We start from the raw sequence: 24,928 nt of genomic DNA, 5'->3' as shown, positions 1-24,928 counted from the left end.
TAAACGGCATAATATACATATTATTTGTAACATTTACTAATTAATTAATTTGTAACTCAGTATGAATATATCTAACCCAATCATGCACAGGAATTAGTACAGGTATTTTGGGTTTAATAATTGCATAGACACCAAGTGATTGACCGAGACTCGGGGCATACCCTTCGTACTCGTGGTCTCGTAACGTACGTAGATAACCTATATACTTTTCCTTACATAGTTTCTACATACATTGTAACATACAACAAGTCTAAAAAATAGCAGTTGGAAAATTGCAACGAAATATTAATCTTATCTGCGTGATAACTACTTTTACTCCCCAACTCAGTTCAAGTCCTTGATTTTTAAAATAGCTCAAAACTACTTTAGCTCTACATGGATGGTATCACTTATCATATGATTATCGCTTATCAACTTATCAATACCATACAAAATTTAAGGTTGTTGACTTCTCCCTAAAATTTTTATGATACATTAGATTTCAAATACTTTAAACGTGATGGGTATAAATTCCCTGCCCATGCGCAGGCGATAAGGATGCATTGTCACTGCCGCACGCGATATATTCCGGTATCGTGGACTCTGATGGTTCTCTGCGGAATCGATTGTTATTGATCCCGTTGGGGGTGGTGGTTCCACTCGAGTTGACCAAAGTGGACATTGTCCTTGCTCCGTTACTCTTTGCACTATTTACCGAGTTCATCGTCTCCGTTTCGGAAACTTTGGAGGGACTTTGACGTTGAGAACCCGTATCAACATTCTGCTCTACAGCGCCCCCACGTCGACGAGGCGATCCAGGAGAGTGGCAGATACCATACTGGAAATTTTAAAATATTATGTAGTTTCTTATCCAGAATTTTATTTAGATTTTTTAAATACCTTGTTATCATAAATCACTGGAAGTTCCATCGCCTTCTTTTTCTCGTCGTTTTTATTCTCTGGTTTGTTCTTTTGAGCATCTCCACTTCCACTACCAGATTTTGAACTAGTAGAACCACCGTTGGGATGAACGGATCGCCAAAAGTAGGTGACGGACGCGATAAACGCGGCAAGAATTAGAGCAATGACGACTAGACAAACTCCAACGAGGACTTTTAGGACGAAGATGTCCCTCTGTAGCGAACGGTAAAGGGATGCGATATCTTCTCCGCCAGAATTATTTTGGATCCGGATGTATCGTTCATCGTGAAGATAATCTGCATAAATTATTTAAAGAATGAACATTTTTGCAATGTTATTTCGCAAAATATGTACGAAATTTTTCATGAAGCCGAATTATTTCGTCATGAAAAATTTGCAAAATTTTCCGTACAGATTCTGCACGGTACTCATATCAGCAAATTGAGAATTTGCAATTTTTTGCTATACCTTGGCATCCAGATTCGCACGTGTCTTTACTAAAATTGTTACTTCCTTCTTTACAAATGCTTGTACAAGGGCTGCAAGTGTGATCGAATTCTCTGCAATACTCGTTCGCTGTAATAAGAGCCAGGAAAAATCATTCCATCAGTTTTCTCTCATGTTTCACTTTCTTTTTTGCCCCACTAAACAAATAAATACTTAATTTAATGACTTCAAATATGTATACCTGGACAAGTCAGCTCGCCACATTGCTTGCTCAAATTCAAATGAGCAAATCCTGGCCGTGGAAATAATAAGCTCGAAACAACCCCCACTAATAAAATTGATGGCAATAGTGTCAATTTCCTGGTGCACCCTCTCTTCAAAAATGTGAGTCCACTGAATGTTCCCATTATTCAGGAAACTAAACTTGTCAACCCATTATATAACTTTAAAATCTATACACAGTTACGAAAATTATGTCGCAAATTGTCGCATTTTGCAAATATTCCCTAAAAAAAACTTAGCACTACCAGAGTGCAATGTAGCACAGGTGCAGAAACCAAACCACTAAACTTTGCTTCTTTAAGGTACGTAGCACTAGAGAAGAGCGCAAATATTATTGTACCTCCACTGCCTCCGGGCGAACCTTACCCCACCAACCAAACCAAGTAATGAGTTGATTTAAAGGTGCAATAAGGCAATAAGCTAAGCGTTTCTGGTGGTGGTCGTGCCATCGTCGCAATAATAAGCATAGGATGAAGTATGCTAATACTTTTAGTATGCCATTTTCTGCGAATCAATTCAACAATGAGCAGAGGCAGAAGCATCACTTGGCTAAAAAGTTTGGTGGTTTGGTTTGGTTGCGTATTGCGAGTGGGCCGTAGTCATTCATTCTCCAATCTTCATATTTCAGTCCAGAAGTGCAAATTGGCACCAGAGCATTAAATAAATTATTGCTAAGTATAAGGAGAACGGAAAAGCCAAGCAGGATGATCGTCGAGAGGGTCATGAATATTTATGCCGTGCGTTGTGGATTTGATGGGCGAAAGAAAGGAAGCAGAATTTATCCAGATTGACATAATAATGAAATGAATGGAAATTTGAGCCTAGGTTTAAACATGTAATGATCAAGGTGAATAATGAATTTGTGTGTGTACACAGATTCGATTGGTCTGGAGGAACAGGTGAAGTGATGAGATGAGACGAGGATAAAGTGTTTAAAAACTGCATCTGCTAAATGAGATGATCAACAAAAATGAGTCAGACAAATCTCATTATCATTCAGTCACTGGTGGGTGATGTGTAAGCAATTAGCATGTTTAAATTTTGTGGCGAAATGCATACATAAATGTTAAGTTTTGCGTGGGAGGACCTTGTGCACCAATTAGCATAACGGATAATTTGACTAATTAACAGTTCTCGGCCAAGTTAGAAAATTGACAAAACTGGAGGAGGAAACAAAGAGAAATTATGTACATACAAGGTTTCAATTTATGCTACGGCGCTGTCTCTTAGGGGGACGGAATGCATAACAAACGCCAAAATTTACGTGCACAAAACACTCGACATGTTATAAACTCGAGATGATCGGGGAGACCACAATCGCAGGCACGACATGCAATAAAAAACTAACAATGCTTACTCTGGCCACGCCATATATGTAACTCAACAAACTAAACTACGTGCCATTCCGAAATGCAAATGTATGTAGCCGTGCAAAATGAGTGCTCTGAGCCTGGTTTTGGGAAGGTGCATGTAAAGCAAAGCGAATGTACATGCATATGAAGCTAAATCGTTTAGTCGATGCGATTGTGTGTCATTTTATTGGATAGTTATTGAAAACCGCTTAAATATTATTAAAGTGTTTGTTAAACATTATTGGTTGGTTGGTGAATTGTTTAAGAAATTGTCCTCGTAAATATTTCAAGTGGTGGTGGTGAAGAATGCTAAATATTATTATGTTATGACTTGCGAATTTACAGGCTGTCGAACTACTAGTAAGTATTTGACATGACTTGCCTTAAACTTTATATTAATAATGCAACGGATGTTTACCTTGCAATATTATTATACGCATAGTAATAAGGTACACACTTAATGTGTTTAATGTTTAGAGATGTAAGATGTGCATGACAGCTAAACATTTGAAAAGTTAAGGAGCAAATGAAGCTCCATTCATGCACTAACTGAATATTTATGTATATGTAAAGCAATGTATTTAGGAAAGTGGAATTTTGCAAGCTGAAAGTATTATGCATGAGTTGCTTCAAGACGATCCTTCCCCATCCCGGAATTGGATAAGGATAACCATGAAAGTTATAATTGTTGACCAAATCTGGAAATAAAATTCGCAGAAATTAAATTGGGAACAAGAATTTAACATATGAATTTATCTCATAGATTTTTAGATTTTTAGAACTCACAGAAGTAATCAGTTTCCGGTTCATAGTGAAAAATTTTCCTAAAAATAATTTAAAATGCAAGTACATTTTATTTTTTATGAAATCCAGCATCGATCTTTTTCATACCGGGTTCCACAGCGAGATGATCAAGCGTCATTTCCCTCAATAAAGATTTCACCTACAAGAAAATTCAAAAAAAATTGAGACACGGAAACTTACGTGATTTTCGGATTATCTAAATTAAATTACCATCAGTCTCATTTCCTCATTGTCCAAATCCACCTCGATACGACACAACCTTTCATAGATTTCTCCATGCAAGACGCTCACATTTTCAGCTTCATTAGACAATTGATAAAGTGTCCTTAGACCCAGCATGACCGGAATACTCCGAGAAATTGTTGGCGAAATCATGCCCGATAAAATCCACGAAAATCCAGAAAAGCATTGACACAATATCTGCACCGAGTTGTAAGCTATTTCGCTAATCAAGCTTTTCTCAAAGTGACGCGTATACAATTTGAGAATTTCACTAATTTTTCGATAATCTTGAATCCAAGTTTGTCTCAACTGAGGCGATTTTTTCAGCTTTGTTTCACTCAGTTCCTGGTCCAATTCTCCTTTCAGAGTTTCCAACAATCCTTGCACAATTTTTAGGGGGAATGTCGTCCAAGCCGTCATAAAAAAGTGGAGACATTGATAAACATTCCACATCGTGGAAACTATCATATGTACAAAAAATAATAGGTGACCCCCTGGTTTTTCCAATTCTGCTGCATGACTGAAGGCAAAAGTTGATACAAAATATAGAGCAAAGATTGACGTAGCCATGCAATTTACGGTCACCGTTCGGCTGATGGATAGCTTGATCCTGATGAATATCGAGGACTTGAAAATGCTTTCTGTTCCTGCCGGTCCTTCAATTTTTTTCAAGGAACTGACGAATTCAGACCAAAATTTCAGTGGCTGTTTATAGAAAATTAGACCATACGCCCGTCTCCCAAAGATCATGTAAGTTGTTAAAAGTCCAGACATTCCGAGCGCAAATTTCTCCGTGGCTCGCTTAATTTTGAGAATGGTGAATATCTGCGAGGCAAAAAAGCGGTACCAAAGGGCAAATACGACCAGTTGGATGATTGAGAGGAAAATTGACCAGATGAAGGGGAAACTTTTTGGTTGGAAAGAAAGTTGTCGTCGCCGCTGATCTGGGGATGAAATTATGCAGAGAGGCAAATATCCAATTAGTTGGCTGGACTTGATGGTACTTTCACCAACGTCGAGTAAATCTGATTCCAGAGTGTCCCCGGGACCAATATCGTTATTTCTAGTGTCCTTTTCTGTGAAATTTATTGGTTCGACATGGATAATTTTTTCTGGAAACATAATTCCTCGAGATGCTGCTATATATTCTTCAGGAACTTTGAGAATTTGGAAAATTTTTGACCAAGTGTACGCCTTATTCTGCTCCATGATGTATGCATACCTGTCAAATAGGAACTTTCGAACCTGCCTTCCTGAGCCCAACTCATCAGTTATCGTCCAGATCTTAGATAATTAATATGATAATGGGCCAAAGAATTCTGCGAATATGATGAAATTATGACTTGATGTGACGTCCGATGCTGGATTGACTGACAGGAAATTACTTGATACAATTATCTAATTAGCCTAAGTGCACCATAACATTTGTTCTGTTTAATAAGTAAGTAGACCAAACAATATTTTATTCCGGTAAACTAAATACGTACAACTAGTTGCATTTTTAGTCTATAATTATGTTAGTATTTTTCACATCAAATTTATGGCTTATTAAGTATTTAAGTTGTGTTAATTCGGTTTATTTGAAGCAAAATAGCACCGCTTAATATTATAATTAATACAATGGTAGGCATACTTATTTATGATTACATATGTACTTGCATCCGTTGAAACAGTCCAGTCATGTCAGAGTAAATATTTAAAATGCAAGCTGTCACAATTTATTGGTTCTGGTTGTTGAAGATCAAAAGCGGAAATTGATGTCCATCATTACTTCCAGTTTGATCATTTGAAGGATTATTTCCAAATCGCACCCTCGTTCCACCTCCACCATTTCCGGTTTGTGCAACGGCTGCCGAGTTGACGCTGACGAAGCCACCATTCCTCACGCTAACAAAAGCGCCCGGAATGAACCCCACAATTGCGACGGATTGTTGCTTTTGTGCCCCATTGTTGCTGCTAGTGTAGCCTTGATATCCTGGCGAAGTGTCCATGTCCACGTAAACGGGAGGATTCGGCTTGGTTCCGACTTGATTCTGCACCATTCCCATGTTTTGATGGGGCACTTGAGGGTCGTGTCTCGCATCCATTGGAATCGATCCGGCGAGATGGGCCTTGAGAGAGGTGGGGAATTTAGAGGTGAACGCGTCGTTATTCGAGGTCATGTAGTGCGGCGATCCACCGACAGAGACGTAGTAAAAGTACCCTTAAAAATTACAATAATTAAAATAATTTATAAGTAGACAATTCTCCGGTTTTGGGGGATAATATTTCATTTTATTGGAAAATTTTACTGAAATCAATTTATTTGCCTTGGGCCAATTTAAGATCTTTAAAATCTTCACCTGGTTGAGTTGCCCGTGTCTTATCATCGCCACCGACATGATTGGGGGGTTGATCAGTATTTGATTGCGTATTTCCAGAAACTGTGTTGGCCTGGTTGGGGACAGAGATTTGATATTGCTGCTGCTGCTGAGACTGCTGCTGGGGGTGATAACCCAGTGCTTGTTGCTGGGGTACACCCACCATGTGGCTAAATTGGTAAGAGGAATCCACCGGTGCTGGTGGTGGTGCCATTGCAACTGGATTGTTTTGCTCTTGTGGTGCTGGGTACTGATATCCGACGGTAAAAGGTTGTTGTTGCTGATATTGGTACTGAGATCCCCACTGAGGCCATTGGTTTTGATTGTACCCTCCATAATTAGCTCCGCCCTGATCTCCAACCAGAACGCTGAAGGAATATCCTGCTTGAGGGGGTGCATCCTGGTTTGGTTGTTGATTTGGTGGCGTGACCGTTTTTGGTGGAACCTTTACCGCGGCTGGAACGGAAGAAGGTTCCTCGTCTTCTCGGCCGATTACGACGGCGTCATTTTCTAGCTCGTCGTCCTCCTGGTTTTCTGGGCCTGGATTAACTCCGTTTTTATCAGGAATTGCGATCGGTTCGGGAAGATTTTTGAAATCGGTGGAGTTGAATTGTTTGTTTGGTTGGTTTGTTGTGGTGGCGTCTTGATCCTCGCTGGATGACGGGGTCGTCGTGTTTTTATTATCTTTTCCAGTGGCATGAACGGCAACGACGTTATCAGATTTGTTGGACGCAGAAGTCTGTTGAGCCTCAATTGCACGAGCTTTTGCATCTTCAATGAATTTTAGTTGTTGGTTGTACGCCTCGAAGAACTGGGCTCGTGCGGCCTGGACTTCCGGTGTGTCTTGAGGAACGGCTGGTACTTGAAACTGAGGGACTGGAGCAGGGTTAGGAATACTGGGTCCGAAAGCTTGGTACCCTTGTTCAGGAGATGCTCGATAATCGACTTGAACCTGTTGGCCAGTCCCGTCAGTGTAGGCATACGACCCAGAAACTGTGCCGTCCAGACCTCGTTGTTCTTGTCGAGACGAGTCGGCAGCATTGTATCCGAAACTATGTCAATGAAATGAATATTCAATCATAAGGTTGGTTTATACTTTATTCTTTTGTAACTTGCGCCAATGTTATAATTTAACTATGGCGCAAGTTGCTAATGATTTAGGTATAAAAGCAGTTTTATAGGCATGAAAATTAATGAATTTTTACCTGTATTGACCATCATCATTGATTCGAAGGTGCTGTTGTACTGCGGGGGCTGTCAATTCTCGGTGGTATTGTTGGTGTTGCTGAGGAGGCACCCAACCTGACCGGACCTGTTGCTTCTGCTGATTCGGTGGGTTCCTTTGTCCCCATTGGTACTGTTGCATTGGCTGCGACGCTCTAACCTGAGCTTGTGGTTGTTGTTGTTGATTCCAGCTATTCCATCCCCACGATGAATCTCTTTGACCTCCTGATGGTCCCTCTAAATTTACGGAATAGCTGTAACCCGGTTGTTGTTGTTGAATTGCGTTATTCCCAATGTTGCTATTATGTCCGGTCGAGTATGGCACTTGTTGAGGGCGTTGGTAGCGTTGCTGTTTTTGCTGGACTGGAACTGCATACGCATTTTGGGGCTGTTGGGCATTGTTATTGTAATACTGTTCATCCTGTTGCGGATTACTGAGCGATGTGCACCCCGCACAAAAAGTCTCTCCTCCAGCAGGAACGGCATTTTGGTATTGCTGTTGTCTCAACTTTTGCGCTTTTGGCAACTGCTCTTCTTCCGCAGGATTAGAGCTGTACGGCGTGTGTGAGATCTGAAGACCATAGTTTTCATTATTGGTAAGAAGAAATTGTCCCGACTGGACGGACCCGTGATGTCCCGCGGATCCTGGTGGGGTCTCGTCTGATAACGCCTTATTCTTCTTCTCAGTCTGACCGAGGGTGCTTGCGACTAGGAGCAGCTAACGGTGCGAATAAATTATTAATTTATTTTTTTGTGTATCATTTTCCCCACTTATTTCGACCTACATTGGAAACTGCATACATAAATAAACGATTGATTTGATGACTTGACTGGAACTGTTTAAAGTTAATGACTTTTTGAACTAGTTGGATCCCACCCATACTCGAAGAATGGGTACGAAAACGGATGAAAATAGTGGCGCAGGGTGGATCGGAACGTCTTCCATGTCATTATTGACGTGATTATAGTCTCCACCCCCTTGACCAAAGTAGCTCAGAAAGAAGATGAACAGAGCCCACGTCCAGGCCAAAATTGAAATCGTTTGTCTCACACTTTTCACTATCATGTCAAAGTCAAGTTCGAAATCCCAGTTGAAAAGGACGCCACGCACCATTTTTTACACGGACACACTTCCTACTTCCTCCCTCGTACAGGAATAAATATTTACTTTTTTTTTTTTAGTTTACTTTACTGATTGATCCCTTTCCAAAGTTTGTCTAGCTCTAGCTCGTCTCAATTTGAAACTGGGCAAACAACTTGTATTTCTAAACTGCGAACTTGTCTCTGTGATGCATTTTCTTTAAATCAGTTTTCAAGTTTAACACGACTAAACCAGAGATTATTTACGTGAGACAATGCAGTTGACCCAAACAGGAAATGTACCGTTGGTTGTTAGAGGCTGTTATATTATGTTGTGGGCCATCCCTCAATTACACTGACTGACTGACATTCATTTAATGAGTCTTTCTTACTTGGTAAACTTGTAACATGGTCTGTCGAATAGGAGAAGAGGCAACATTTCAGTAGTACTGAGCGAGAGTCGTCTCTCGTGAAAAAGGGGGCCAAAGTACCGCTATATTATTCATTTTCATTCCCTACAAATCTACATTGTTATCAGCCAAGGAGAAAAAAAAGTGCAGTGCCCAATTTGTAAATTTCTTGTAAATTAAACGCCTCAGCGGAAGGATGTAGTTTTGTGGATCCTCTAATTTTAATTTTCTTGGGTACAACAGGTAATTCAATTGTGGATTGAAACGGAAATTAAAAGTATTTAAGCAGCTTATATTTAACGAGTGAAACTGCGCTAACTAACGTAATGTCTAAATCTTGCTAATGAATTGGTGGATGAGGAAGTGCGGAAGTTTGTAGTAAAGGGATCCGCGTCAACTACCACGCTCAGCAGCACTAAATAATCACGCTTAAATCTCAAAGCCAAGGTCCCACCTTTTTGAAGATCTCTTTCCCTTTCGTATTATTATTATGTGCACACCATACAGTAAATATTATACTTGTAGTCAAGTAGTGAATGCTTGAGTGAAGGTAATCAAGCCCCAAAATGTTCACACTCCACACGGACGGCACATTTTATTATGAACAGGATCTTGGCTTGGCACATGCAAAATTTTATGAAGTTATATTTACAAAAGCTGGAAATAATTACTTCATTCTGTGGATAAAGTTAAGTAATGTAATGATGCTGCTGCTGAATGAGACTGAGGGCACGTATGCAGTCATGATTATTTATCATTGGGTGGAAATACCAATCAGCTTCTAGAAGGACTAAGTATTTTTTGACTGCTGCTGGACAACAACAGGGTTACCTAATTCCTCTCCACGCGAAGAAAAGGAAGCACCAGATATCACGCAGTTAGTTATGTAATTGTGCATGCATGCTTATGGTATTGTTGTCCATGCAAAATGTATCATGAGAGTCTCCCAAACTGGCTAAACTTCTAATGCAGATATGACTATCTTCTAACATGAAGATGAGTCAAGATTAAGGCTTAACCGGTTTTCGCAGCGTGAAGAAGGTATCGGATGCTAGAGTATTGTGTTGTCGAGATAAGGGTGAGGCCAATCTCATTATGTGGCGTGAAATATTCGCATTTTTGAAGTAAACCGTGTATGGTACCTAAACGACCTTGCTATTTTCTTCGTAGGTAGCACTTTTCCTGGCAAAGATTCGACCAAATTTTTAACGCTTTGTTCGATAAGCATCGATAAGTGAAATTTATTTTGTAATTATAACGATAACAAATTCTCGCGTGGATTTCCTTGCTACCCAAAATCTTATTGTACAATTTCCAAAAAATGTATGTACCACTTACCGTAATTCCCAACACGGTCGACCACTTTGTTGGCGTCATATCTGCAAAGGAAATCTTGATCCGAAAATACAATGAAAAATGGAAAGATTCACTTTTCAAGTCTAAACTTCCCAAGTAAATATATAGGCAGACCTCTCCTGATTTTGGTACTCTTGCACCAACAATCTGACTCTCTGGACTGGATAAGAATTGAAGTTTGACTTGAACCGAGGATGCCAAAACCAATATTAAAACAATATGTACCATTAGATCATGTATGTATGAGGAGTGCAGATTACATATTCAGATTTTTAGCCAGGTAAAATCCCAGTCAGTCCATGTAGTCACTTCATATTTCAATTCAACACAATTCAGCTTTCAGTGCTTTTTGTGTCCATTCATCCAATCCAATCCAATGTGGTGCTCATCTTCTTCTCCATCAATCAACCACACCACGCCACTTGGCTTGGCTTTGGTTTGTTGTATTATGTGGGGTGTAAGTGATCTCATCTTCATATTCTTCTTCTCTGATAGAGATGAAGAAGAAGAAGAAGAAGACGCATCTTATTCTCGATCAAGTCCAAGTCAAGTCACTTGTCTGAAACTAAAACAAAAAAAAAGTCTTTTGGAACAGCTCAGCCAGTGGTGGACATCACATCATCTCGCATTATTGGCTCAATCTTATTCAAAGATCATCATCATCATCATTCATGATCATCATCTTGGTCGTCCCGGTTGGAACAATAACAATCTTTACACAATTACCACATCCGATGATGCAAAAACGTCGCCCTGTGGTCAATCGGAGAGTATTTATTCTTCTTCCGTTCGTGTAAGTATGTTGTGATATCGTGGAGATTTATTTAGGCCATTCACCCAACCACCCATGGATCCTCGTGAACTATAAAATCACCAAGGACGAGGAAGTTGCTTCTGGTGGAAATATTTAAATATGAACAATCCTATCCTGGTGAAAATATTTATGAACAAAGCTTTAAAATTTCTGGGAGCAGTATTTCAAAAATTTCTGGGAGCAGTATTTCAAAAATTTCTGGGAGCAGTATTTCAAAAATTTCTGAAATTATGAAAGGTGGAGGTAGACATACATACTTTTAGATAATTTTTACAAAAAAAATCGCCTAAAAAATTGCAGGTAGTGTAATTTCAGCACAACAACAATTTCGTCATCGTCACTTATGCTATATGCTTCAGAATTTTAGAAATTTCTGGAAGCATTATTTTTTTTAATTCTGCAAATTACAAAGAACCTGGAGAGGACTTTAAGATAATTTCTACAAAAAAAAATCCCCTAAAAAATTTCAGGTAGTGTACGTAATTTCAGTACAACAACAATTTCATCATCGTCACTTACGATAGTCCAGAATTTTAGGTCTCACATCATCCCAAGAATACGAGTACGTCGTAATTTGCAATTTTACTCACAGCCATAACATATCATTTAAGAGTTGAAGTTTTTTGTTTTATCATGATTTTAAGGATCGGCTTTGTCTTTAATAATGCATGAGAAGAACACAATAATCAACGTTATGTAGTTATGACGGAACCAAGATCAAACCTTGCTTTTGCTTTAGTAAACTAAATTCGCCTCATTTTTTATTTTGATTACGTACAAACCACAACAAGGATGAAGATGAGCAATAAATGTGGTAATTCGCGAATTATTTATTAAACGGTTTAAATTTTGTCCTATGCGTAAATGGGTGAGCATTTTTTTTTGCTCTGGAATTAATTTCCAGTCTGGCACGAGTCAACAATGAGAATTAATGGGTGATGATAACTGCATACGTTTGCTGGATGCCCATTTTAGTAAATGTGTGGTATTTCGTGTCGACAGGTCATAAATTTTGATGAAATCCATGAAATAGCAAAAGCAACCCAAGTGCAAATTGCACCCTTTATAATTTTGCATCATCCTCCAAAAGAATATTACATAAGAAGAAAAACATCCATCCATCCTTTTTTCTTCCCCTTTTGCTCAAATAGTTAATTGAATAATTTGAGAATTTGCATCGGTGACTAATAAACATTTAAAATTTCCAATAAAAAACAACCAATTCTTGAGCATTGTGCCATTCAGTGATGTTAATTTCAAACGCCAAACCCACCATTTTCTATGCATCAGGTTCGTTACAATAATCAAATCACTGATTGAACAAACCAAATCAAATTATATGGCCACATAGCCACGCCAAGCCACACACGTGCAAATATGCATGCATCATCTTCCTCCGCGACCATAATGTGATTAATATCAATATAATAATCTAAAACCAAATCATAACAAAAACTATGACATTGCTTGTTTGGCAAGGAGTGAGATCAACCAACAACATCGCTCATCTTCAACTACTTTATATGACTTGAATGTGTAAAAGGCGTCCTTCGCATGTCACTTCATGTCCAAGTTTTGACTCGGCTTTTGTCTCTCCAGAGTCGCCATGCAGTCAAATAATTTTTATGTACTTTTTTTGTTAAGCAGTTATCCGTCCGTGCATAAATAAAATACACTCAAGAGATTATGACATGAATTACTGACTAATGCGAATTTAATGTCCTCTTTTAAGTATTAAGATGTCATCAATCTTTAAACAATGCAATTAATAAGTAGGTACGTTTTTTGTAAAATTTCGACTTGTGCATATTCGCAGGTCCTTATTAATGATTAGACCAACCAGGTTTATGTCTTAACTAGATTTGCACCCCTAAAAAAATTAGATTTATAGAATGCGTCATTTATCTAAATCTGAAATGGATGCATATAAGGAAGCAAAATTTGATATTTTTACCACTACGGGCTAAATTCTTTTGTCTTTCTGTGTACTAAAGTCATCATTAATTAACTAATTAACTTATTTACTTCTTTTTTACATTTCCTACTTTTATTTATGACAAATAGCTTACCAAATTTCAAAATATGTACAAATTACTTAATTAATTAATTTCAAACTCTCCAACCGGGAAGGAACCAAACCATTCAACCACGAGTAAAATATTTTGACAAGGAAGGGAGGAAGAAAAGTGTAATAATAATGATCTAATCTTCTTCTTCAAAAAAATCCCGACCATGAATTGAATTAGCTTTTCGACCGAACAATTAGGAGTTATTGGAGCTAATGAGTTTTTTTTCTTCGTTACATTGTCACTCATCTCTCTCACCTGTAAAAGTAAAAGTTTCGAATATTACGCACAAGGCAGGACTGGGAGGCATAATTTGACTCCATTAATTCCACTTGGGCAAAATCAAGATGGAATAAATTGTGCGTGCATATATGTGTTCCATTGTGTCATCGAATCAAAAGTCATCATTTCCTTTTTTTGTAACGGGATGCTGCCTGGAGTGCCGACTTTTCGTGTTTCTTTTTATGCATGCACTTGACTCGTTGGTTGTTTTATAAAGAAAGAGAATGAGATGAGAATGCATGCAATTCTTCTCTGCGGTTTCCTCAGTTCCATTGAGGAGAAGACAATGATGACATAATGGAAAAATTGTGCAGTGCAATGTCAGTCAGATCAGAAATCAGCGGTGGTGCACGCAATTTGAGACAAAAAAATTGATTAAGGCGAGATTATGGTGGATTTACTGGGTGGATTGGATTGGATTGAGAAAATGTGCATGAGTAAAAAAAATAGTCTATTTCGAATAAGTAGAAATGAAAATATTCTGTTACATGATAAATAAAATTTGAGTTTGAGAAATTTATTTAAAATTTTAGAAAATTTGGGACAATTTATGCTGGAAATACCGTATTTATATCAAACTTGTAGCAAAATATATCACTAATTTTATTAACGTTGGCACAATTACATAACTACAATTTTAAACTCGCTTTCGAAAAATAAAAAATTTTTAATTTCTTAACTCACGTGTAATAAGATGTAAATTTTATTTATTGTAACGGTCAAGCGAAAGTGTAACTCAAGTCAAGGCCAAGGTTGAGCTCTAATAATGAGCAGATTAGAACTAAATCCACAAATACATAGTCCGACTAAAACATATTTTATATTTCAAACCGGTTTTGGAAAAGTCTGGTTTTACTTTTGCTTTCCTCATACGTGCAAAAATGGCATGAAAGCAACTTTTTGATCAGCTCGTGTAAGCAATTTACGAAAAAAAAGTTTAAACCACCCAATTTATGGGAAACCAAACCACGAAACCAACGGATGCATGCATAATAAAATACGTGCCAAAAGAAAATTTTGTTTTTTTTTCAAATTTTTGATAAAATTTTATCTCATTTTCATTTCTGATAGTTTGTTACGTAGCTGAATAGATAAGTCAATGCCTTCTTTTTGCTCGTTCATCATCGTCTGCTTGTCTGGAGTTTGTGGTGTCAAATGTCACATTACGACCCCAGTTTTGCCATATTTTGGATATTATTAAGTATTATCTCTCGTATTACATATCACATCACAGTCCAGAAATTGCATAAACTTTAATTATGCAAATTGACCTTTACTACATATACAACTTTTGCTTTTAATGAGACTGTATATTTCATCCAATTTGTAATTTACTGGTCCAATCAAGCCATAAATAATGTTGTTGGGTTTTGCTACAATCTTCTCGTACGTATTTAGGTACACTAATAATATACGTGCTTAAAAATGAAGATGAGTATAATTCACTATGTTGAGAAGATGTTCTGGAAAGTTTTACTTAACTGATACTACATTACAGATTACAATAACAGTTTTATTAAACTGGTTCTAAAGATTGCTAACTCTTTTGGACGATGGGACCATACCTAACGAGGGTCACCTCTGCCGTTGCCTAAATTATCCCTTTTACCCTTCCGACAATTTTTTTAAGGATTTGCAATTTTAATGTCGAAATTTGCATGAAATTTGTCCTGCTGAAGGATATGAAAAAGTTTTAAGCGAATAAAATGATACTGACAACTAAACCGATGCTTTGGACATTAATTTTTTGATAAAAAACTTTCACACCGAAAAATTTAAAATTTAAAAATTTCGATTTTGCTCATAATTTTAAACTTTGCAAAAAAATATCGTTCCGTTTTTCGCAAACGTGAATTAGTCCACGTGCAATTTTTAATTTAATCATCTCTTTCATAACGTACTTGTTTTTGTCTTATCTGACATCTTCTCTCATCTTCACCTCTGCCGAAGTTCTGCTGTTGCCAACTGGAATGCACATCGCAACAATGGCAACGGGTCGAAGAGTCTCAACCTTTTCTTCCCCATTAGCACCACGATAAACCGGCTTTTGCATGGAATCATCTTGTGCAACAAGCAGCGAAGCAGTGACATTGGCAATATCTTATTTTTGCCAGCACTACCTCTCCCTCCCACCAACCGGCTTCTTCTTCTTGACTGCTATGACTTATGGTCATGGTTCGATTAGTAGATGTGCAGAAACTGGATTTAGTAGTACAAAGTATAATCTTTTTACTTGTTATCTTAAACCTGGTCTGCCATAAAGTAGAAAAAAGTACTGGACAGACCAGGACAAATGGACTGGTCCACGGGTATAAAAGGACGCCGGAGAGAAGCATCAATTCGTCTTTTTGAAACGATCTTGATCTTCTCCACATCGATCCACTCTCCACTTTCTCCTCCAATATGAAGGCTTTCGTAAGTTTTCAGGAAATTTCATTTTTGAAAACCTGTCTCAAGTTTCCTCCAGAAATAATAAAAATGAAATTTATTTACCTACTCTAGATCGTAGCAGCTCTTTTGGTGGTTTCCACTGTTGCCGGCCAAAGCATGGACTTGATGGACTTGGTCAAGGACAAATCCTTGTACAAATACAAGCCCCTTCACCGGTCCTTGTCCTCCGTGGAAGACCTTTTGCTGAAGGAGAAGCTGGGCCGTCACGTTGGGATGGAAAACTACAACACCAAGGACTCCATCTTCGATATGGAAGACATGAGCTCCGTTTTCGGTGGACGCCGTGGGGTCTCCGTGCTCTCTCTGGAAGAGCTCGTGTCCCACCCACTCTTCCGAGAATACCTCCAAATCCCACTTTTCCGTCAATTCTGGGAACAATACCCAACCGTTTTCAGACGTTATGTTGAGTCCCCACTCTTCCAACAGTTCTGGACCGTTCCCCAGTTCCAGATGTACTTCAGGAACCCAATCTTCTTCTACAAGTACATCGTCCCACAAGTAAGTTGATAAAATCAAATTTTCCGAAAAATTTAGCCTGAATTGGAACTAATCGTGTCACTTTTCTAGGTGAAACTCATCTCTGAATCCGTCGTTCCATACACCCCAGAACAAGGAATCTACGATTATGGAACCACCACCACCCAGCGATTCAACCCATACACTTACCAACCAAGGTACAACCGTGAATGGTCCGTTCCCATGTCCCAAATGATGGGACACTTTGACTCCAAATACCCCACCATGACCACCACCCACTACAAGTACCTCTTGGAAAAGATGATGAACAACTTGAACATGAACAAGATGGGACAACACGATGTCACTGAAACCTTCACCGACGTCAAAATGCTCCCAACTGGACAAGTTAAGGAACAAACTTTCGGAAAGATTGTCGACCCCGTTACCGGACTTGAGAAGATCACCGTTGGAGATGTCAAGGTACGTAAGCGTCACTATTTTTTTACTGGTTTTAGGTTTCTGAAATCGTGAGTATTAATTCATTTTTTATTTTATTTTTTGCAGCTTGTTGATGAAAAGATTGTCCCCGTCCAAGGCATGGACTTCTCCACCGTCGGAATTGACAGCATGACCAACAAATACCAAATGAACAAAATTTTCGGCCACCACAACACCGAAAACATTAAGGATATCCTCCTCAAGCACATCATCTTGAACAAAATCTACGGCGACAAGAAAGTCATCACCCCTGAGATTTACCGAACCCTGTTCTCCGAGAACAAGGAACAAGTCTTCCCAGAAATGTACGACATGATTGTCAAGCACAACAAGAACGTCATGACCCCTGAACTCCTCGAGACCATCTTCGGCCAGAACAAGCACGTCCTCACCCCAGAGGTTTACGAAACCCTGTTCGACACCAAGAAGACCTTCACCCCAGAAATCTTCGACACCGTTTTCGGCGAGAACAAGAAAGTCCTCACCCCCGAACTTTACGAGATCCTCACCAAGGGAAACAAGCACGTTCTGTCCCCACGCGTCCTCGAGACCATCTTTGGCAAGAAGATCTACACCCCAGAAGTGTACGGAAACCTTTTCAGCGGAGAGAAGGTCTTTGACGATGTCTACAACAAGTACGATGTTGAGTACGAGCCATTCACCTACAACAAGATGAACAAGTTCGCCGTCAGCCCACTCATCACCCGTATGCTCAAGAACACCAAGTTCTCCCCAAAGATGACCCTCAAGACGCTCGAGAAAATCCAGGCCCAAAAGATGATTGAGGAAATCCAAAAGGAGAAAATTATGGGTCAACTTTACAAGAACAAGGAGCACTCTCTCTACAACATTGAATCTGTAAGTGTAGAAATATTTCCTGAAAACATGGAAATTTAAAAACCACCACCACCACAATTTCTAATTTTCTTTATACTTTCAGGAGCTCCCAACCATGATGGATTCCGAGAAGATCCACATTCCCCTCACCTTCGGCAAGCCCACCATTGGCTCCGGAATTGAGGAATTCCAACGGGAGAAGGAAATCAAGTTTTAAATAACTTGCCCTTAAATATTCTCAGTTTTAATTTTTCTTCAAATTTTCTCATCCTTGTTCCAAGTTTAGTTTGACTTTTGACTTTCTCTTCTTCGTGCCACCAATTTCGACTCCCCTTTTAGTTCCCTACTCTGAAAGGGTTTTTAAAGGAAGTCCATCGGTTAACGATTCGGACCTTGTTAAAAAAGACTGTCTCACAATTTCCTGAAATGACTAGATGTTAATAGATAATTGATATTGAAAGCAACACCTTCAATAGCAGATAAGTCACTTTTGTGATTTATTAGTATGTAAAAAAAGCACTGAACCAAAGCATTTACAAAATTCTCACTCACGAAGAACATCTCAAAAAGTAATAAATTGAAGCAAACTCTTACCATCTAAAAAAAAACTTGGCAAAATTTTCATCATTTTATTTTCTCATTGTCATGAAACTGCATTTCATGGACACATAATGTTTCAAATCTGATTCAGATCAATACAATGCCCAGTCCAGTCCAGAAATTGGACTAGAATGAATCAGCTAATAAAATAATACTTGAATTTAGAATTGCATCGACATCAAATCAAATATCGAATCAAATCGAAAACAACGTGACTAATTCATGCCATGCATTTAGCAAAACACGTATGTACATCGCTTTTATTTGCATTTATGTGCCTTCATTCACCTCGTTTTTCATTTCAAGTGGAGAATTGAAGCACCTTATCCTTACGTCTCGTGTTTATTTATATTTTGTTAGATTGTCCAAGACCTAAAAAAATTGAGAAGATCATCTCTTCAGTTTCCACTCGAGGGAGAAGGACGTGGACGTATGCAGAAAAAAATGCTTTAGTTCAACCAACTGTCTGCCTCTGGGCAACCTTTTAAAGTAAAATGTGTGTACTCATTATTGCGTAATGGACACAATACAATGGGACTGATACACATTTAAAATTTATTAGCTGCGAAACAATCCTCATTTTGATTGCTTACTTCCATTTTAGTAATCGGGTTTAATAAGATGGATTATTATCTTGAGGGTTGGTTGCTTCCATGGTGTGAAGATGAGGGATGAGATTGTGTATGGTACAAATGTATGTAATTAATAATGCTGTATTTATTATTAGAGGGTGAAATCTTGTTAAGAGAAGACTTTGTCCGTCTGTCTGTCTGTCCGTCCGTCCGTCTGTTCTTCTCAAATACGTCAGTATGATATGCATATGACCCCAAGGGGAAGATCCCTATCAACTTTTGGGGTCAATCGGCCCCCACGAGGTCAGAGGGTGTGGTCACATATTTTTAAAAAATTGCATATTTCACTCTATTGCTAAAAGAGCAATATTGCTAAATTCTTCTAAAGAGGTCCACTAACGTCGCGGACTGCCCTGTCAAAGGCGCGCTGGGCGGGAACACAGCGAAATTAAATTTCGAAAAAATTATTTTTGAATAGACCAAGTTATAAGCTTTCCATTGATATATGTCACCAATTATTGAGTCATGGCTAAGATTAGAAAAACTTGGGTTGAAAGGTAAGAGTTGAAAAAAAGAGCGATTGAGTTTCACAAAAATCGAACAAACTATGATTCTTAAATCACTTGACACTTTTTCAAGCAAGAAGGTATTCCTCATTCAAATGTCAACTCTTACATAAAAAAGTACGAGGAATCCAATGAACTCAAATTCAAAGTCCCCACTGGTCGACCTGCAAAGCTAGCGACGACAAAAGTCAAAAATCGCATAAAAAAAATCTTCAAAAATTATCCATCAACGACAATGGCTGCAGCGGAAAGTAAGGTCAAGATTTCAAAAAGCTATCTGAGCAAAATCGAAGTCCATAAACTAGGGATTACAGCAAGGGCAAAAAAACCAGCACCGAATTACAAACCAACGCAACAGGAAAGGATTCATGCGTTCTGCAAGAAATTGTTGAAGAAGATTCGGGGAAACGTGGTCATCATGGACGATGAGCCCCACGTCACAGCTGACCCTTCAAATCTTCCAGGAACGCATTTTTTCCATAGTTCCAACCCCTACGAAGTAAATTATGAAGACAAAGTCCAAACGAAATACCAATTCCCAAAAAAATGAAAAATTTGGTAACGCATGTCTTGCATTGGTCATGTTTCCGATCCCGTTATTTTGGAGGATACTGTAAACCAGGAGGTTTATCTTAAATCATGCCTTAAAGGGGGATTGGAATCGTTTATTACCAAGGATCATAAAAAAATAAAGTTTTGCTTTGGCCTGACCTCGCAACTTCCCATGACGCCAAAAAGGTCACGGAGTACCGACATCTGAAAAAATTGAATTTGTGCCAAAAAATGGAAACCCACCAAATTTTCCTCAACTGCGACCAATTGAGAAATTCTGGGCGCTGACTAAATCCAAACATTCTAAGCTTTCAGAAAAGCCAGACACCTTACGAAAATTTAAGAACAGTTGGAAGAAAATCAGCTTGGAAGTAGGTGCAGTCTCTGCGCAGAATTTGATGCGAAATCTGAAGAAGAAAATACAATCTGTAGCAGATAGCGGAATTGAATCATTAAAATTTTAACTGTGTGGCAATCCAAACACTTTGACAGTAAACATATGCAATTTTTTTGAAATTGCATTTACTGTGTATAAAGTTCTGAGCACTTTATTACATCAGTCCGCGACGTTAGTGGACCTCTTTTTTTTTCTTTTTTTTTCGATTCAAATAAATTTAGGGAATTTCAACCCTTTATTACATATATTTAAGATTAGTTCGTACAATGAGAATTCCAAACACAACTATTCTAAAAAAAAACGGAATAATCATCATACAAATGCAGCTATAATTAGGCCATGATTTAAAATATGCCGAAAACTTAGAGATATAATTTCGTATTTCATTCATTCACGAAAAACTGAAAGAAATGGCTTTATATGATAAGGAAATAAGAAGATTCAGCCTAACCTGACACCTAAGTTGTTGACATACCCACGACGCCAGGTAATGGGTTGGGATCCTCCCTGGGGCTGTGGGTATGTCAACGCGTCCCTAACCTTACCGATGCCAAGTGCTAGGAAATGACTGAAAATAAAGAACCTTCCCAACCCGGGTACGCTCGCATTTTTTGAAATTTCTATAGGTTCTTTAAAAGAATTTAGGAAAGATGTGCCAAATGCAACTTAATACAAGAAGTAAAATTACATGCTAATTACAGTTTAGTCTCCCACGGCGGTGGATCTTCTTGGGAGGAGGACTTTACTTGTGTCATCAGGGGTAGGAATTAAACACTGCCTCTGACTCACTCTGCTTCATGACCACGTTATTTAGTACAATGACAAGTCAATAAATAATTCTTAGGAAGAGATTTGTAGAATAATACATGCTTATGTAAGAATATTTTAACTACCTGAAGGTGGGAAATTTTATCAAAATATTATTTTAAATTGAGATTAATGTTTATTCTATTGTTGATCATAGTGTATAGTTTATATTTTTTCCATTTTCGATGGAAATTGTCCATCAAAACTTTCCCACCTCGCATGCAAACATGGAATTCAGACAATATTCGTCCGAAAACCATGTGCCTAAAGTGGGACAAATAATCAAAATTGTCCCCAAAGTGATTTAGAAAGTGAACATAGGACTTATATATCGTGCAAAGACCATAATAAATAAATATATTATCGTACTTCATATTTCGAGACCCATTAATCCCTGATCGAGAGACATTAGTCAGGTCTCTGCTGAGAATTTTTGAAATAAAAAGCCAGAGGGGCTGAAAATGGATACATTTAAAACAATGACTAGATTTTATATCTTTAAATGGACAAAAGGGGCAATCCCTACCCTCATGTATGCCCATTGACTCAGCCATTTTTGGCGTTAGACCAGTATTGTGCAAAAGTTTATAAATTACGTCTTTCTCTGGATTACTCACCTCGCTTTTTTGAAGGGTAAGCCAGGCGGAATTATTTAAGGTGTCGAGTGATACCTCAGACCATTTTATTTTTCGCACAATACGAGTACATAGTAAATACTGCTTGGTTTTCACAAAAGATTCAAACTCACCCCCGTTGCCGTATTTTAGGCATCGAAATGTGATACACTCTTGAGATAGTACATAAGTGTCAATAATATTACGCAAAATACTACTCTCACAAGAAATTAACCTTTGAGATGGAAAGCGAGGCATGTTTTGGGAAAAATCGAAACTAATAAAATCCTCAATGGTTTCACACCCCAATTGAATTAAACATGGAAAACTATTATTTTTCAAAAAAATTGAATTACTAAGCGGGATAAGGTGAAAAATATTGTGAGGGATTAGTTCAAAACTGAGACCAAGTATTTGTACATATTTGCAAAAATTGTCATAAAAAGAAGTACAATAATCTGGTTCATTCTTTAGGAGAATGTTGAAAACATTTTTACGTGCAAAGTTACAAAAATACGAGTCGCTCGAATTTAGGACTTTGCATGCAAACACTACACGAAAAGTTGTCATCTGGATAAACGGATGACGCACACCAATCCCCCCATTTGCCAGAGGCAAATAGAGTAGATGGCGTCCCACCCAACGTTTTGATCCTCTCCAGAGAAAGTTTTCAATTAAGAATTTCTGTTATAAAAGTTTCCGGGGGGTCAAGAACCTTGAGTACATACCACAGTATTGGGAGAAGGTACGTATTCAAAATTTTAGCCCTTGAAAAAAAACTAACTGCGCAAGTTTTACTGTTATAAAAAGATAACTTCCTACAAAATTTTTCAAACAATAAGGTAAAATTTTGTTCCATGAAACTTGTATTCCCAAAAAATATACCCAGAATTTTTAACCCATCCTTTCTGGTGGGGAAATTGGTCTCTACCCAAGTAGTCCCCCCTAAGAAAAGTAATTCTGACTTACTACTGTTTAGCTTAGAAGCTGAGAATTGAGAGAAGTAGCTATACTCGTTAATTACAATTTGGACTTGTTCCTGACTTGAAAGTAGGGCAGTCGTATCATCCGCGTAGGCAGACAGGTACTTATCAGGTACCCTTGGCCATGCGGCTGGCCCAGACGTCAGGAGACGGCTGTTCAGCTTAAAAAGAAATGGTTCAATTACGAGTACGTACAAGACTGAAGCAATCGGATCTCCCTGTTTTAGACCAACTTTCAGGGGAATCTTTCTAGTAAAAGTGTTACCGACAACAACCGAGATAGAAAAGTCGGTATGCAAGAGTTTAATGTATTTAATAAAATTTGGAGGAAACCCATATTTCTCAAGTATTTTTATCAAATACTCAAAAGACACCCGGTCAAAAGCTGCCTCTTGATCGAGTGAAAAGAGAGCCCCCACAAGCTCATTTGATTGAAAGGCATCACGCATGAAAGTAAGGTTGTCATAAATTGAACGACCCTTAATTCCACACGTTTGCCATGGACCCACCAGTAAGGGTAAAATAGGAAGTAGTCGGGATTTTAAAACGTTGGATAATATTTTGTAGTCCGAGTTAGTCAAAGAAATCGTCCTAAAGTTGGAGAGATCATCCACAGACCCCTTTTTATGAATTAGGCTTGAAATAGCGGTGCGCATGCATAGGGGGAATCTACCACTATTTAAGGAGAATTGTGCAACATTCTCTAAAATAATGGAGAATTGCTCCGAAAATTTCTTGTAAAATTCATGTGTAAGTCCGTCAAGTCCAGGTGCCTTGTCATTTTGTAGCTTGGAAATGCACGCCGCAATTTCTGTGGAACTAATCTTTGCAGCAAGCTGTTCTGATTGCTCCCCAGGAACAGTTGGAATTCCTTGCATAAAATTATCGAAGTTGGTAAAGTCCACTGCCTTACATTCAAATTTAGTTTGAAAGAAGTCAGTAATTAAGGACAATTTACTTTCAAGGGACATATTAGAAAACGAATTAGAAATTGATACAGGATTATCACGACAATTTATTTTCTTCTTCGGGTAATCCTGACAAACTAAAAAATTAGAAAAAGTATTATCTAAACTATCTATGAAAATTTTAAAAATATCAGCGTTACTAAGATGTTGACTAGAACTAACGAGCTGAATATCCTTTTGTACTTTTTTTTACTACATATTTGAATCTACGTTTAAACGAGATGCCAAACTCCATTGAAACCTGAACTATCTTATTTTTTAAAAAGGTATAACTTTCCTCAGAGTAATCGGATTTTAAAATAAAGTCATTGAGTAAAAAGGAAATTGAAAAATTAAAATCATCAATGTTTAAAAGGTGGTTCGGAAAAATCCATATATTTTTAAAATCAAACGAATGGTCAAATTTGAGAAAGATATTAAAAATCACGTGATCACTAATGAAGGGAAACATTTGACATTTTACAACATTAGGAAACTGACTAGCATTAATATAAATTCTATCTAATCTTGCCTCCGAATTGTTTTTTAATTTACTAAAATACGTCATATCACAACCAAAAGGGTTAAGATGACGATACGCATCTGAAAGATTAAAATTTTGGCATATTTTTGAAAATTCTATCACTATCCCTTTGCGACGCTCAACTGATCGTAAACGGTCTAGCGACTCATTGAGAACAAAATTCCAATCACCAGCAAGAAAAACATTATCTTGACTAGGACAAGTACATATGGAAGACTTTAAGATACGCAAAAAGTTGAAACTATCCAGATTATTAAAGGGAAAATGAATGTTATAAAAATAAAAGGTCTGGCCAAAAACTTCAACAGAAATGTGTTGAAGTTTTCCAGGAATAAGAATAGAGTTACTTAAAACATTAAATTGGTTTTTAACTAAAACAATAGTACCACTAACAAGAGTAGTAGACGAATTATAAAAAGTTTTATAAGAGCTCAGCACAAAAGATTCAGATTTTGAGATGTTAATATTTGTTTCTTGTAAACAAACAATATCAGGGGAAAAT

The 24,928-nt window shown here is 37.9% G+C and overlaps 3 protein-coding genes and 1 long non-coding RNA gene across 6 annotated transcripts; 1 reads left to right on the top strand and 3 right to left on the bottom strand.

The window, feature by feature from the left end:
• Position 1: 1 nt before the first annotated feature.
• On the bottom strand, positions 2 to 4,791 carry LOC110854199. 2 transcript variants are annotated; one of them, XR_004835533.1, is made up of 7 exons: positions 3,996 to 4,791; positions 3,873 to 3,924; positions 3,768 to 3,805; positions 1,589 to 3,679; positions 1,369 to 1,476; positions 880 to 1,196; positions 94 to 817 (listed from the first exon to the last, which is right to left on the bottom strand). XR_004835533.1 is itself a non-coding variant. In XM_022102602.2 (4 exons), the coding sequence occupies exons 1-4, from the start codon at positions 1,752 to 1,754 to the stop codon at positions 491 to 493; spliced, it is 918 nt and encodes a 305-aa protein (XP_021958294.1). In that variant the 5' UTR covers positions 1,755 to 2,208; the 3' UTR covers positions 2 to 490. The 2 variants fall into 2 exon arrangements, 1 of the variants encoding a protein (XP_021958294.1); XM_022102602.2 differs by lacking the exons at positions 3,768 to 3,805; positions 3,873 to 3,924; positions 3,996 to 4,791 and having other exon boundaries at positions 2 to 817; positions 1,589 to 2,208.
• Positions 4,792 to 5,435: 644 nt separating this feature from the next.
• Positions 5,436 to 10,641, bottom strand: LOC110853923. 2 transcript variants are annotated; one of them, XM_022102288.2, is made up of 4 exons: positions 10,420 to 10,641; positions 7,573 to 8,309; positions 6,350 to 7,419; positions 5,436 to 6,210 (listed from the first exon to the last, which is right to left on the bottom strand). In XM_022102288.2, the coding sequence occupies exons 1-4, from the start codon at positions 10,456 to 10,458 to the stop codon at positions 5,726 to 5,728; spliced, it is 2,331 nt and encodes a 776-aa protein (XP_021957980.1). In that variant the 5' UTR covers positions 10,459 to 10,641; the 3' UTR covers positions 5,436 to 5,725. The 2 variants fall into 2 exon arrangements, with proteins under 2 accessions (XP_021957980.1, XP_021957979.1); XM_022102287.2 differs by lacking the exon at positions 10,420 to 10,641 and adding an exon at positions 8,377 to 9,787.
• Positions 10,642 to 12,943: 2,302 nt separating this feature from the next.
• LOC118436505 lies at positions 12,944 to 14,649 on the bottom strand. The gene is made up of 2 exons (XR_004835510.1): positions 14,284 to 14,649; positions 12,944 to 13,575 (listed from the first exon to the last, which is right to left on the bottom strand). It is a non-coding gene; the product is annotated as an uncharacterized LOC118436505 (long non-coding RNA).
• Positions 14,650 to 15,855: 1,206 nt separating this feature from the next.
• On the top strand, positions 15,856 to 18,452 carry LOC110853910. The gene is made up of 5 exons (XM_022102264.2): positions 15,856 to 16,014; positions 16,102 to 16,548; positions 16,618 to 16,989; positions 17,074 to 17,865; positions 17,948 to 18,452. The coding sequence occupies exons 1-5, from the start codon at positions 16,003 to 16,005 to the stop codon at positions 18,059 to 18,061; spliced, it is 1,737 nt and encodes a 578-aa protein (XP_021957956.1). The 5' UTR covers positions 15,856 to 16,002; the 3' UTR covers positions 18,062 to 18,452.
• The last annotated feature ends 6,476 nt before the right edge of the window (positions 18,453 to 24,928 follow it).

This window comes from Folsomia candida, unplaced genomic scaffold, assembly GCF_002217175.1.
Source record: "Folsomia candida strain VU population unplaced genomic scaffold, ASM221717v1 Fcan01_Sc009, whole genome shotgun sequence".
In the NCBI taxonomy this organism is placed as follows: domain Eukaryota; kingdom Metazoa; phylum Arthropoda; class Collembola; order Entomobryomorpha; family Isotomidae; genus Folsomia; species Folsomia candida.
Note: the sequence above shows the minus strand (reverse complement) of the source record. Positions and strands in the feature narration are given on the sequence as shown.